We start from the raw sequence: 13,521 nt of genomic DNA, 5'->3' as shown, positions 1-13,521 counted from the left end.
AAGTGCTTCCATCGAGGTGTTCACACACTGGATGCACAGTGCTGCGCCTAACCGTGCTGTGCCATGACGTGTCATGCTTTTCAGAATTGTAAACATAGATTTCTATCAGGGTACACACACTAGTGCCACAAATCGGTGGCTGTTCGTGATGTCCAGCTAAAACTCGGGACACTGTTCAAATTTCTGCCGCACCACAGAGTTCCATCTCCATATTAAATAACATGCGAATGTGCATGTCCAGAGTGCGGTACAGTGCTTCCTACATTCCCACTTATCATATGTGCAGCAGAGTGCATTTGGTGTGTTACTTCATTCAGTAAGTTTTAGGGGGGGTTATTTTTAATGGATGAAATATCTTAAGGCTTTTTGTAACCATCTTTTGGCATCCTTAACATAATTTGTGGACAAGCAACAGTATTTATAGTTTTTAAAATTATATCATATAGGTTTAGGATAAGAAAGAACTTTCATATATCATGCAAATTTACACAAAGCACCTAAAATATAAATGTTATAAAGATACATACTTTAAGATCAGACAACTTTTTGGAGCTCCCGTGTAAGCTCCAATTTACTGATTTCCATATGCCAACTATTTTTTTATATTGTGGGTGAAACATAAACAGCTGTTTTCTCATTTGCTTATGCAACTTTCCATGCATGTTTCCCTTCACACGTTTCAGGAACCTTTCCAGTTAATTATTAAGGAAAAGTGAAAAAGTATCAATAGTGTTTATTGTCATAATTTCCACAAAATTCTCTAATTCCAATAAAAGAAAGTTATAGTTAAAATATGAGTTTATTGATGTTGATAATAACACTGCTAAAACACAATCATTTGAGTTAAGAGTTTCTATAAAAGTGATGTCTGTATGGTCCTATATATATATATATATATATATATATATATATATATATATATATATTTTTTTTTTTTTTTTTTTTTTTTTTTTCAAGAAGAAGACATAATCTTCAGAAAATGCATCTGTTTATTTACTGTAAATTCTATTTGTATTCTAATGAAGAGAGCCAAGCATAAACAACTAGTGACCTAGAATGCTGTGTAATATTTTAGGTACATAAACTTTGTGTTGTCATGGTAATAGTTTTATTCTAAAGCTTTAGATCATTAAACATTAGATTCACCACAGGACAAAGTGCCTTTCGAACTAGAACATCAAAAATGCAACTTTGTGTGTGTTAATAATGGTTGGGCTCACATTAACTGGAATGTATAATTTAGCTGCAAAATATTGGGACCCAAAATAACTCTATGGGTGTTACTTTCAACACTTTATAAGTGTCTCATAGGGTCCACTCCCAACAGAGTTGAATCAACACTTTCAAAAGTGTTAGCAAATTGACACCGAAGCAAGGGTTAATTTTAACTCTGGGCAGAGTTAAAAATGTAACTATATTTAACACCGCCTGAAGTTAAAAAAAAAATGTATGTTGATGTTCGGTGTAATTTTTATTTACTACAATATATTGTTATTTTATTCAACTCTCTTGAGTGTAAATATGTTAAAAATGTAAAATAGACGGTTAAAAAAAACAAAAAAACATTTTGTTTGAAAACGTTCACAACTTCAACAATTCATTCAGTTTTTAAAATGCAACAGTATGTCAAATATGCTTTATATTTTTTATTAGTACAAACAGTATCAACAAAATATGTATAACCAGTGCTCAAAAAGGCTGTTTCAGTCCTTAGGTCCAAACCATATTGTGGAAGGCATAACCCCCTCAGATTATTCATTCATTAATTTTCTTGTCGACTTAGTCCCTCTATTAATTCGGGGTCGCCAAAGCGGAATGAAACGCCAACTTATCCAGCACGTTTTTACGCAGCGGATGCCCTATACCTAATTCACCTGTACGGCATGTCTTTGGACTGTGGGGGAAACCGGAGCACCCGGAGGGAACCCATGTGAACGCAGGGAGAACATGCAAACTTCACACAAAAACGCCAACTGAGCCGAGGGTCGAACCAGCGACCCAGCGACCTTCTTGCTGTGAGGCGACAGCACTACCTACTGCACCACTGCGTCGCCCCCTTTAGATAATGTATGGACATATAAAAGACAATGGAAAATGAATTGGAGAATACCACAGAAAAAGAAGCAATCATGATGACCAGATCAGTTTAAAGCATAAAGTTTAATTCACATATAAAGTCAATAAAATCAATATCATTTAGCTTCTGACAATATGTGGAGTTCTTGAGAAATTAAGTGTTCAGTCTGTGCAAGAAATTAAACTTTATCAGTTTTAAACCACAAACAGATCCCGGCACTTGCACAAGAGTGAGTTTGAGCTTCCTGTCACTTAATTATGCTTGCTATGTGACGTGAAAAGAGTGAGGATACATAATTTTGCCAAAATAATTCTTACCTGTGCTTGTCCTGAATGTGCCAACTACTATAAAAGTTAGGATTTTGCCAGTCTAAAGGTGAATTGGTTAACAACATATTACCATTTTTGGGTGAACTATCCCTTTAAATGCATTAAGTTAGTATCCATAACTAAGGATTCATAAACATTTTTACCTCAGTAAAATTGATCAATTGCTAATAAATAATATCCATTTTTAACAATGTCAGTACATCAACAATGTACCCCTTTTTCCAGTTAAATACTTGCCTAAGTGGGACCAGTGGTAGAACCACATTCTATGACTTCATGTTCTCTCTTTTGTTCTTCTCCGTTATTTATGAGGATCAGATCTGCTTCTCATCTGTTCTCAGACCAGCTCTAATTATCATTATTAAAAGTATTAATATTAGTATTTGAGTGCACAAACTTTTTCTTATAAAGGGCCAAAAAACATATTTGATTGAGAGATGTGGGCCAAAGTTAAATATGCCAAACCGATTTGCATTAAATTTGCCATGGGTCATTTTTGATTTATTACTATATTATTAAAAAAATAATTAAAATGTTGCTTTAAAACATAGTAAATAATGATGCAGTATCATTTTTTAACATTTTATAATGATCTTATTATAGTAAAAACATAAACAATCTCATTTATAACACAAAGGAGTTCAATGCTGAATACACTAGTATTGTAGCCGATGTCTTGTGCATCTGTCAAGTGACAGTATTTACATTTTAAAAGTCTGATTCCTTTACAACATATAAATGAAACATTTAATTTTAGTTGGCTTTTTTGAAGCTCCTTAATTAAACCATGACACAAAAGGCTACATTCAATTTGAAATTCGCCTCCAACCAACTTTCCATCTTTTTTCCTCTCTTTTCATCGAACCCTACTTTGGGCACCTCTGCATTAAAATATTTATATTAAAGCCTGCACTGTAAAAAGAATTCTTGCTGACTTCACTTTTTTTAGTTTTCACTTTTCTAGTCGACTCAACTTATATCAATCAAACTGACTAAAAATATTAAGTTCAACTTTGCAAAATTTTGATTAACTTATAAAAAATAAGTTAGAGCAACATAAAATTGTGTTGTCTTGATTTTTTATCAGTGTGGGATAACGAAGTTTGAAACACGTCCATTATATCTTAATTTGCTTCTACACTCTGTTCCAACAACCATAAAAGGTATGTTTAAAAAATAGATATTGTGCATTCTATACTTCAAACTACTACAAAACACTAAGGAAACTCATTATCTTTACCAGAAGTTCATTTATTAGCTTTTCTCAGCACTTCTGGTCACTTCACTTTAATGCAGCACAAGTACATAACATCTTTCCCCGAAGGTTTGTCTATTTTTCATCAGAATTCTATTATGATTTAATCTCTTGAAACATCAGTATTTTTGTATCATCTGTATCAGTTTTTGTCTCTCTAATGTCTGTTTTCTAGAGTCAAAAATGTATTTAGTTTTACTTTAAATAATATCAGCTCTCCTGAGGTATGCCTTATTATAATTCAGAAACGTGCGGAAATGTTTCAAGTACGTAAAGGAATTTCTGATCACCTCTGAATGTCAAGTAGAGGTTTGTTTTGAAGTTTAATGATTACACCTGGAAGCTGGCACTATTTGATTATTCAAATGTTTTAGTCAACCATTGTAAAAGAGGCATTTCAGAGAAGTACAAATGAAGAAATGACACACACTTAAGTATTCACTGCCTCTGCAATGGCATTTAAAACCGAGATCAGATGCTTTCTATTTCCACTGATTATCCTTGAGATGTTTCTACAACTTGATAGGAGGATTGTGGAAAGGAACACACTTGCCTGAGGTCCCACAGTTAAAAGTTCATATCAGAACTCAAACAAAGCCATGGAATTGTCTGTAGACCTTTGAGACAGGGTTGTTTCGAAGAGCACTGAAAAATCTCTGCAGCATTGAAGGTCCCAGTGTGCATAGTGGCATCCATCACCCATTAGAAGTAGAATATAGAGCCACCACAAGTCGTCCTAGCAGTCCTCACTGAAGTACAAAAGTAGAATATGAGAAACTGTCCAAAAAGTGGTGTGCCAAGCTTTTAGCATCTGGTGGAGGGATGCAACTTGGGTTGTTTTGAGCACAGTTGTGCTGCATGTCTGCATTTAAACTGTTTAAGCTTAAACTTTGGGGGAAAAAATAAGCAGTATGTATTTATCTGAAATCAGATATCTTCTGCGCTGAAAATAGTGAGGATATGGATGTTAACATGCTACTTCAGTATTTGGCATGATGAGTCATTTAAAATAAACTTTTCTGTCTTTTCACAGATCCATATAAAAGCAAAACTGCATGAAAAATCTTCCCATCCCGCTGAAGAAGTTGTAGCACATTTTTCGTATGCCAAGTACATAAAGCTGGGTTTCTCAGGTGGCCTTTAACTGAAACTACAGATCAGCGTTAGATGTTACATAATAATCAGTTCACTTTAGTGATTTCTCTCCAAGAGGTCTGAGTGCTGCCATCAATCCATCTCTATATGATCTCCATTACACTCTTTTTCAGACCAATCCAGGGATCAGCAGCAGCAGATATGGTATTACCAAAATTCTGAGGTCAAGATCATACACAATTATTATTATTATTATTATTATTATTATTATTATTATTATTAGTAGTAGTAGTAGTAGTAGTATTATTTTAAATATAAACTAATTTCAGACACGTTACAGAACAGTGTTTTATTTAACAGCTGAACACACTCTCGCACAATATTCCTCTTTCACTCACTTGTTCGTCTTTCTGATGATCAGATCTGCTGCATTGTTCCTATACTCGTGTCCTGTCTCATTCTGTTTCCCTGTGGAAATGAATTAAAGACTGTATTGATGCATCCATCCATCTATAAAACAACCAGATTGCAAATTCACTTGTTTCACCCACTAAGTCTAATTTAATACTAATTGGATTACCATAGTTGTTTATAATATGAAGAGTTTATATATAAAAACCGTAAAGTGCCATCTGAAATTTGCCTTTTAACTGTGTGTTTTTTCTCAGCCTCAAATGCTTATGTTCAGTTATTTCACTTTAAATGCAGTGAAAATAACCCATTCTTTGCACTAAGAGTAACATAACAAGATGTATATTTTAGATGAAAATTTGAGACAGCTTATTTAGAAGTTTTTGCATCTAAACTCTTCATATGTTGTTAATAATTTCTTATATTCTTAATACATTATGGGGAAAAAATTTGCCAGATGACCAATTACTCTGAAGCGTAAGAAAAAATTTTGAAAAATGTTTTGCTTTAGAGCCTTTCAGATCACAGCTTTTATTTAGCTTCTAACTTTCATTGTTCCAGTGTTCTTCTGTCTGCTAGGGAGTGTGACAGCACATTCAGTAGTGGGTGAGCTGGGTCTTCACTGGCAACTAAAAAAGATCTTCTAATAGAGCACCTTCCACCTCAAGAGCAACTTTCTCTTAGAGAGCAACATGGTTTGCAAACAAACCTTTTTTTAAAGACATGTTACATGGGTCACTGCATTTCATGTCTTAGAGTCCAGCATGTACAGCATGTAGAGCACTCTTGATCACTCATGAGGAAAGGGGCTTACAACAGCAACAGATACATCTTCCAGGTTGCACTAACATTGCAATAAATTTGTGCAATTGAGTTCAAGTGTTACAGTACATCCATTTAAGAAGGTACAATAGTAGTCCCTTTCACACATAGAGACTTTTTCAGAAAATTACCGGCAATTTTCCAGAAAAGGTTCATGTGTGAACAGGCCCTTTTTTAATACCCGTACATGTGTTTCAGCAATTTTTGGGGAAAGAGAAGTTGTAACGTGTGAACGCAGAAGGAAAATTGCCAGAAAGAGTGCATTCAAGATTAGAATGCACTGACGTGGGACGTCTACTCCAGCCAATCAGAACATTCAGACGCATCTGGACTGTTTATAAAAATAAAAGCCTTTGAATATTTTTTCAGACACATTTAGCTACTAGATGCTAGTCAGATACTGTTTCTATGTTATTTCTTAATGCCAACTGGGTAAAAAATTATCGATAAAATGCTTATGATAAACCGCTGTTTGTTTTCCTTCAAATGTGTAAACATTTAGCCATGGTTAGCGCTTCTGACTTTGGAGGTCTCTGAGACAAAGCAGCTGCATGAATGGTTTAAATTAATGTGTGAAACCATCAACAAAAGCCAGACCTCTTCTATGTTTACAAATACAAGCGCAGCCATTTAGAGGTCGTTTCTGGTTAATAATGTCAGCATTTTTGGAAATGATGTGTGTCTTTTCTGGAAAAATTGCAGAATGTCATTGCCTGTGTGAGCAGCACTTTTTTTTTATTTACCGGTATGGTCGTTCCAGCAATTTTACGGATATTTACCGGTTTCACTGTGTTAAAGGGGGTATTGATATTACTTGGAGTAAACAGCAATGGTGTTAAAGTTAAACTAACAATTCAAAATTGTGTTTATACTGCAATAGCATTATTTCTGTGTCTGTATTACTTTACAAGAATGTCAGCTTATGATCAAACAAAGTCTTTATACAAATTTATATTTTGTATGTTGTAAATTTCTAATTAATTTACATTGATTCCCATAAATTGCTGTAAATTCCCAAAAAAATCTTGGCAAGTTTCCAAAGTTAAAATTTTTTTTCATATTTGTTGCTATGGAAATATACCTGTACCAGACATTTTGGTCCATTTGCAATCCTAATCGCTAGACACTTTCAGCTTTGAATAAGTCACACAACACCAACACAACAGATCAGGTAGACTACAATTTAAACAGACTAACGATACTTTCCCCCTAAACTAATCTGGATTAGTAAACAAAAATAATTCCAAATAGTAATTTTAGAATATTAAACATTTTATCTCACTTGTCGGGTTATAGATGAAGAAAGTCTGTGCTATGACTGCAGTCAGCAAAAGAACACACAGCAGCACCAAACACACTGTAGCTGATCTGAAGCTTCTCATTCTCCCTGAATCCCTTCCTGAAGATGAAAAATATTAAACATAATATGCATCACCCAAAAACATGAAAACAGAGTCATTACTGATTATGTTGTATGATGTAATGTTTTCATGATTAATCTCAGTACCTGTAAGTTCAGATGACTGGATTCTCATTTTATTGATCTCTTCTCCAGAAATGCATCTTATCACATCATTCTCATAGATATCATCAATGGTTTGTCTACCTCCTTTTTGGATTCTCCAAGTTGTTTCTTTTTTTATATTTTCATAATCACATTTATGTCCAGTACCTGTGAGTTCAGATGGCTGGATTCTCATGGTGCTGCAGTCTATGATCTCTTCTCCAGAAATACCTCCTATAACATAATTCTCATAGATATCATCAGTGGTTTGTCTGCCTTCGTTTTGGATTCTCCAAGTTGTTTCTTTTTCTAGATTTTCATATTCACATTTATGTGCAGTACTTGTAAGTTCAGATGACTGCATCCTTCTTGCGTTGCGGTCTGTGATCCTTTGTCCAGATTGTCCTCTTGTAACATAATTTTCGTAGATACCATTAATGTTTTCTCTGTCTTTTTTGTCCATTTTGCAGGTTATATCCTTTTAGGTTTAGTTACACTTTCAGACAGTTTCAGTGCCGTCAATGATACACCATTACATTTTCTCTTTTTGAGTTGACTTGGTTGTGGTCTTCAACTGTTTGTGTTTGTGTGTGGAAAGCACATATGCAATAAATAACAAGTTTTGAGGAAATGTTCAAAGTATGTATGCATCTAGGAACTGCTTTTGTGGAAGTGTTTCTATGTTTGTATTCAAATGAATTAAAACTCACTGCATGACGATTTCTGAGTTATTCAGAATTTCTATGTTTAAATGTATAAAATGTTTGTTTATTGGTGTTAATTGATAATGATTGATGGTTGGCTTGTGAAATGTGTGGGTTGCTGTTGGTAGACTAAAGAAATTTGCACTGCACGCTTGCGGTTTTTAAACAATTTTTGGTATGTCAATTTCATCAATAATACTATTTAGAAGGTCACACTGAGTTGCATTGTACCATAAGGTCTGTATTTTGTATCACCTGAAGCATGTTAAATAAAAAGTATAGTAATTATTTAATGAGTGTGAATCATGACCTGAATAATATTGTTAATGGTAGATATGAAATCCTGATGAGCTCATCAGTTTATGGTAAATGATTTTAGAATTGGCTGCTTTAATATTCTCATTCAGAACTTTTGCCACCTTTCAAATGTGTTTTAGTATCTTGTTATGGATATTATGTTTCTTATTTGGAAAATAAATAACTAAAACAATCAAATATTTATATTTTAAAAATATTCTATTTAAATATTTAAATCTAAAAGATATAACTCAAAAATACCAAAGATGGTATGTAGATTTTTGGTTCTCTTAAAGTTATGAAAAAAAAGTTATAAAAAAATTTCAATACAATATAGTTTACATACAATACATTTTTTTTCTACATTATATAGTTTTAAAGTTAATTAAAAAAAAAAAAGCTAATGGATAACCATGTCAGAGATTACCAGACACATAGTAAGAAAATGTAAGGGAACAAATGCATATTCAAGCATAAATATAAACAGATAAAAAAATGTTTCCTTTTTCCACATATAATTCTTTTTTTATATTTTTTCAAGCTGATATGCAGTTGAACCTGGCAGAAGAATGCATGAGAATAATGCAGATATGAATTGGTGGAAGTCATGTCAAAAGCAGTGTCTACCATTTACAGTATGTCTAGATTCACAATAATCTGAAACAATATTCAAGAATTCCACATATACCTTGATCCCTTTTGTCAGATTCAGAAGTGTGCATGTGAATATCTTTCAACCAGTTTCAAATTCCACAAGCTAAACTCTCAGGTATCTGTCTTGATAATCTTTATTATCTAATTAGGTTTTTTGAGAAAGCCAACCTGCTTATTCACTATTTAAATGTATTGTTTTAAGAGAATGGGCGAATTGTTTGTGGAGTCTTTCAGTTTAATTGTAGAATGAAAGTCTGAATATTCCAAAGTATGCAACTGATTTAACTAAATAATGTTTGTGCGTGATCAACAACTGCAAAGTTTGTTGGTTTTATGCGCAAGTTATGAAACATTAAAATAAAAGATATAAAGGAACAGTTTTATTGAAGTATCTACAAGGGGAACCCATTGTCTTTGGAAAAGCGTAGATGGTATTTCTCTTTTAGATTGTTTCTGTATGATGCATATTAAACACCAGTGCAGTTTACAGATCTAACCACAGAAACCAGATTATTGCCGCTGTTGTAAAAGCACCACCAGAGTGTAAATGTACTTAATCTAATGTTTGCTTAATGTTGAGTACTTTTGCTTAAGTAAAGTCAAATCATTGTTTCTACTTGTTAATTTTAAAAATATGCAGTCTAATTTAAATCACCCACTTACCCAAGCTAATCTTTGTGTAGCTTGTGATTACAGTGCATGCCATTTTAAATCACATCAGATAGTATAGCCTTTGATTAGGGAAATATACTCATTTACATATTGTGCTTATTTATAGCATTTTAAAATCAGAAACAATATCCAAAATCAGAAAAAAAATTAAATGTGCTTGTACAAAAAAAAAGCAATCTGAGCTGCATCCATTTTAAATATGCTAACCTAAGCCCACCCCTAACCCTACCCCTCACAGTGACATCACTAGCTCCATTAAGTTCAATGTCTGACATTGCATCTCTGAGCGATGCAGTCTCAGCTTGCATCATAAGGCTGCATCCAGATGCTATTGAAAATATCTGCAATCAGAATCAGCCATGAAAAACAAGATTCATAATGGCCAAATGGGACCAGACATTATGTCTAACTCATCATCAGTTTCCCAACCCTGTTCCTAAAGGTACATTAACAGTACACATTTTCAACCTCTCCCAAATCAAACACACCTGATTTATCTCATCAGTACATTAGAAGAGACTCCAAATCCTGAAATGAATGGGTCAGATATGGGAAACATCCAAAATGTGTGCTGCTGGTATGCAAAGGAACTTAAAAGGACAGTTCACCAAAACTGAAAATTGTCATTATTTACTTAGTCATCACTTGTTCTGAGCCTGTTTTTTTTTTTTTTTTTTTTTTTTTTTTTTTTTTTGCTGAACACAAAATAAGATATTTTATAGAAAGGTGAAAATAATAAAAAATGTAAGCATTGAGTTAAATCGAGTAGCATTTGTTTTTTTCTACTATGGATATCAACTGTTTTTTTTTAGCTTTCTTCATAATATATTAATTTATGTCAAAAAGAAACAAGTCTAGTGAACAGTGAGTCAATGTACATTGTTGGGTTAATAACTTACGTTTAAAATCATCCCAGAAGGTCAGTGATTGTTTTTAGTTTTAGGATTTCCTTTTTATCTAAATGTGGCATTCAAATGCTTCAGAATGTTGAGTGGTTTTGAAAACTCTAGAGAGTTGATCTAGGGTGAGTCCAGCATAGCTGTTTTTAATAGAAAGACTCTGTGAATTGTAAATTGCTATTGTAGAAGAGTTTTTCCTTGCTCAAAATGAGGCAGAAGTGACATACTGATCCTGCTATTTTTCCTAGTCAAAACAAACACATTTTGCTTCAAGTAATTATTTGATTCAAAATAGCATTCAATGTAACTAAATACAATGCTAGCTAGTCTGTACATTTTATAATAATCTTCATTAAATGATACATATTGGTAAAGATGAAAACTAACCGAAGTGTTTAATTCAACTGAATAAACCTGATTAGAAAATACAGTTGAACTGAATCGGAGACTGACCAAGAATATTTAGGATATCACTGTTCATATGCTCTCTGTACAATCATTTCAGTGTGTAGCATTGTGAGTACTGAGGGAATGAGACCATGAAAATGAATCAAAACCACTAGTAGGTGGTGACAAGTCCTAATAAGCGCTTCATTAATCTCAAAAAAATAAAATAACTTTTTTTTATTTTAAGTTCTGTAAAGAGCAAAATGACGATTTGTTCTTATGCTGTATTATGAATGTAGCCTTACCTATTGGAAGATTCTCCAGTCTAGGGGGAGGAGTCTGGCACATAAAAGGAGAAGCCAGACTCCAGATCAGTGTCAGTTTATCTGGAGAGTGAGCATACTATCACAGAGCCATGAGCAAAGTGTATATTGTGGATTTAAAGATGGACACATCTTAATTCATTTATTTTTTGTTTGTTTGTTTGTTTGTTTTGGGTTTTTGTTTGTTACTTTTTTTGTATTTTTCTACATATATTGTTGGAACTGGGACACTGTATCTATCTTTTGTATTTGACATAATCTCCAACGTTATTGTAAAAAAATACCACAATTTTACAACTCCTGTTCAGGCCATCAATTATTTTGGTTATTTCATGTATTTATTTTTATTTTATTTCCTACACATCCTGGCCATGCCGCTTCATGTTCGCTACATCACCAAAGAATAGACAATGCAAAATACTTCACCTTAATTTTATAAGACTGTATGGAGTATTCTTAACAAAAGCAATGTGTAACAAATTTCTGAACTTTTATTTTTAGGAAAATACACATACACAGACAAATAATAAGGAGATTTAAAGCAAGTAATTATATGCATATTTAATATTTAAAGCTGTTCAGGGCAGTGCTAAAGTAAAATAAGACTACTAATACACTACGCTAAAGAAAGGTGACAAATATTCATCTCACAGATCTATTGTAAAGCGTCGTCACATGAGATACCAAGCCTCCCTGATAAAGAAGGCCATTATGACACTCTATGAGTCTATCTACAGACAGCACAATTCTTTTCTCTGTTTCAATTTGGTTCTCCAGAAGTCTAGAAGTTGAAACTACAAATCCGAATCAGATGTTCAGAATCATGAGAGAATAATTTATAACATAATAATCATTTCAGTTCAGTGATTTTTTTTAGAGTTTAGTGTACTGCCATTAACCACATGCATGTGTTCTCAACAACACTGTTATACGTATCCATCCAGACACCATGGGAAACCATTTCTTAACAAAATCCTGAGCACATGAGACAATTGCAATCTAATATTAGAAACTCTGAAATAATTGATAAATGCAATCTGGCCATTTTCTAAACACCACAAATGAAGACGCACACAAACACAACCTCTAACTCATTTGTTCATGTTGTATTGTTATGGTAATCAGGGCTTCTTTTCCTAAAAGCATTATAAGCCTAAGTAGATCATAAAATGAGCTTGCAACTGATCTAATGTTAGGGTCTGTTTACCAAAAGCACCATCACTTAAGATCTATGAGTTCTATAGAGTAACTGTAAAAGACCCAGGTGCATTGTAAGAAGATAAAGTTATGAGGGCAATCGGTCAACACGGGCTTATTGGAAAAACGTTCCCAGGGATACAGTTCTGAGAACGTTCAAGGTTACAGAAGTAACCCTTTGTTCCCTGAGGAGGGAAACGGAAGTGCTATAAAGTGGATTTGATTTGAAAATCCACGTATGGGAGGTTTCGGTTCAGAAGCCGATTGTCTGAAAGATTATTGAACCGGCCAATGAATGCAATGAATTGGCAGCGTAAGCTTGCACAGGTGTGCTTTATTGCCAATTATCCCAGCATATAAGCACACCTGAAGCGAGCAAACGCCATCCTTTAAAGCTGAAGAGACTTTCAAACAGCTAAGGAACAGTCATTATGGCGATGAAGAATAGCACTTCCGTTCCCCTCTTCGGGGAACGAAGGGTTACTTCTGTAACCTCGAACGTTCCCCTTCGGTAGGGAAACTTCAGTGCTATAAAGTGGATTTGATTTGAAAATCCACGTATGGGAGAACTATGGAAAGCGCCATAATGACTGCACCTTACCAACGCCCCCGATGAGGGGATAGTCAAGCAAGCGTGACGCACCCACATCCTGGGAGGCGCAGTCCTCCAACATGTCCGTGGCCCTAATTTATCCTACTTCAACAGAAGTTTTACGGATTTAGATATATTTTTTGGCAAGTCGTGACCGTCTAGATAAATCTAGGAAAATACGACAGTACGTTGGGAAGCATGCAATCCCAATAGGGAGGACGCTGCAGAGGCCATCCGCTACCCAAGGGGGGAATAGATGGCAGAATTTACATATGGACTAGCCCTAAGAAGGGGGAGTACGCA

The 13,521-nt window shown here is 34.1% G+C and overlaps 2 protein-coding genes across 24 annotated transcripts in view; one reads left to right on the top strand and one right to left on the bottom strand.

Moving 5' to 3' along the window:
* cadm2a (cell adhesion molecule 2a) overlaps positions 1-13,521 on the top strand; it is an 877,490-nt gene that overhangs the window by 619,645 nt on the left and 244,324 nt on the right.
* On the bottom strand, positions 3,645-8,621 carry LOC141376367 (uncharacterized). Of its 2 annotated transcripts, none has more exons than XM_073914739.1 (4): positions 7,497-8,621; positions 7,272-7,388; positions 5,155-5,224; positions 3,645-4,974 (listed from the first exon to the last, which is right to left on the bottom strand). In XM_073914739.1, exons 1-4 carry the CDS (start codon positions 7,954-7,956, stop codon positions 4,926-4,928), a joined length of 696 nt encoding a protein of 231 aa, XP_073770840.1. In that variant the 5' UTR covers positions 7,957-8,621; the 3' UTR covers positions 3,645-4,925. The 2 variants fall into 2 exon arrangements, with proteins under 2 accessions (XP_073770840.1, XP_073770841.1); XM_073914740.1 differs by having other exon boundaries at positions 4,269-4,974; positions 7,272-7,376.

The sequence above is a fragment of the Danio rerio genome, chromosome 10 (assembly GCF_049306965.1).
Source record: "Danio rerio strain Tuebingen ecotype United States chromosome 10, GRCz12tu, whole genome shotgun sequence".
Lineage (NCBI taxonomy): Eukaryota > Metazoa > Chordata > Actinopteri > Cypriniformes > Danionidae > Danio > Danio rerio.
Note: the sequence above shows the minus strand (reverse complement) of the source record. Positions and strands in the feature narration are given on the sequence as shown.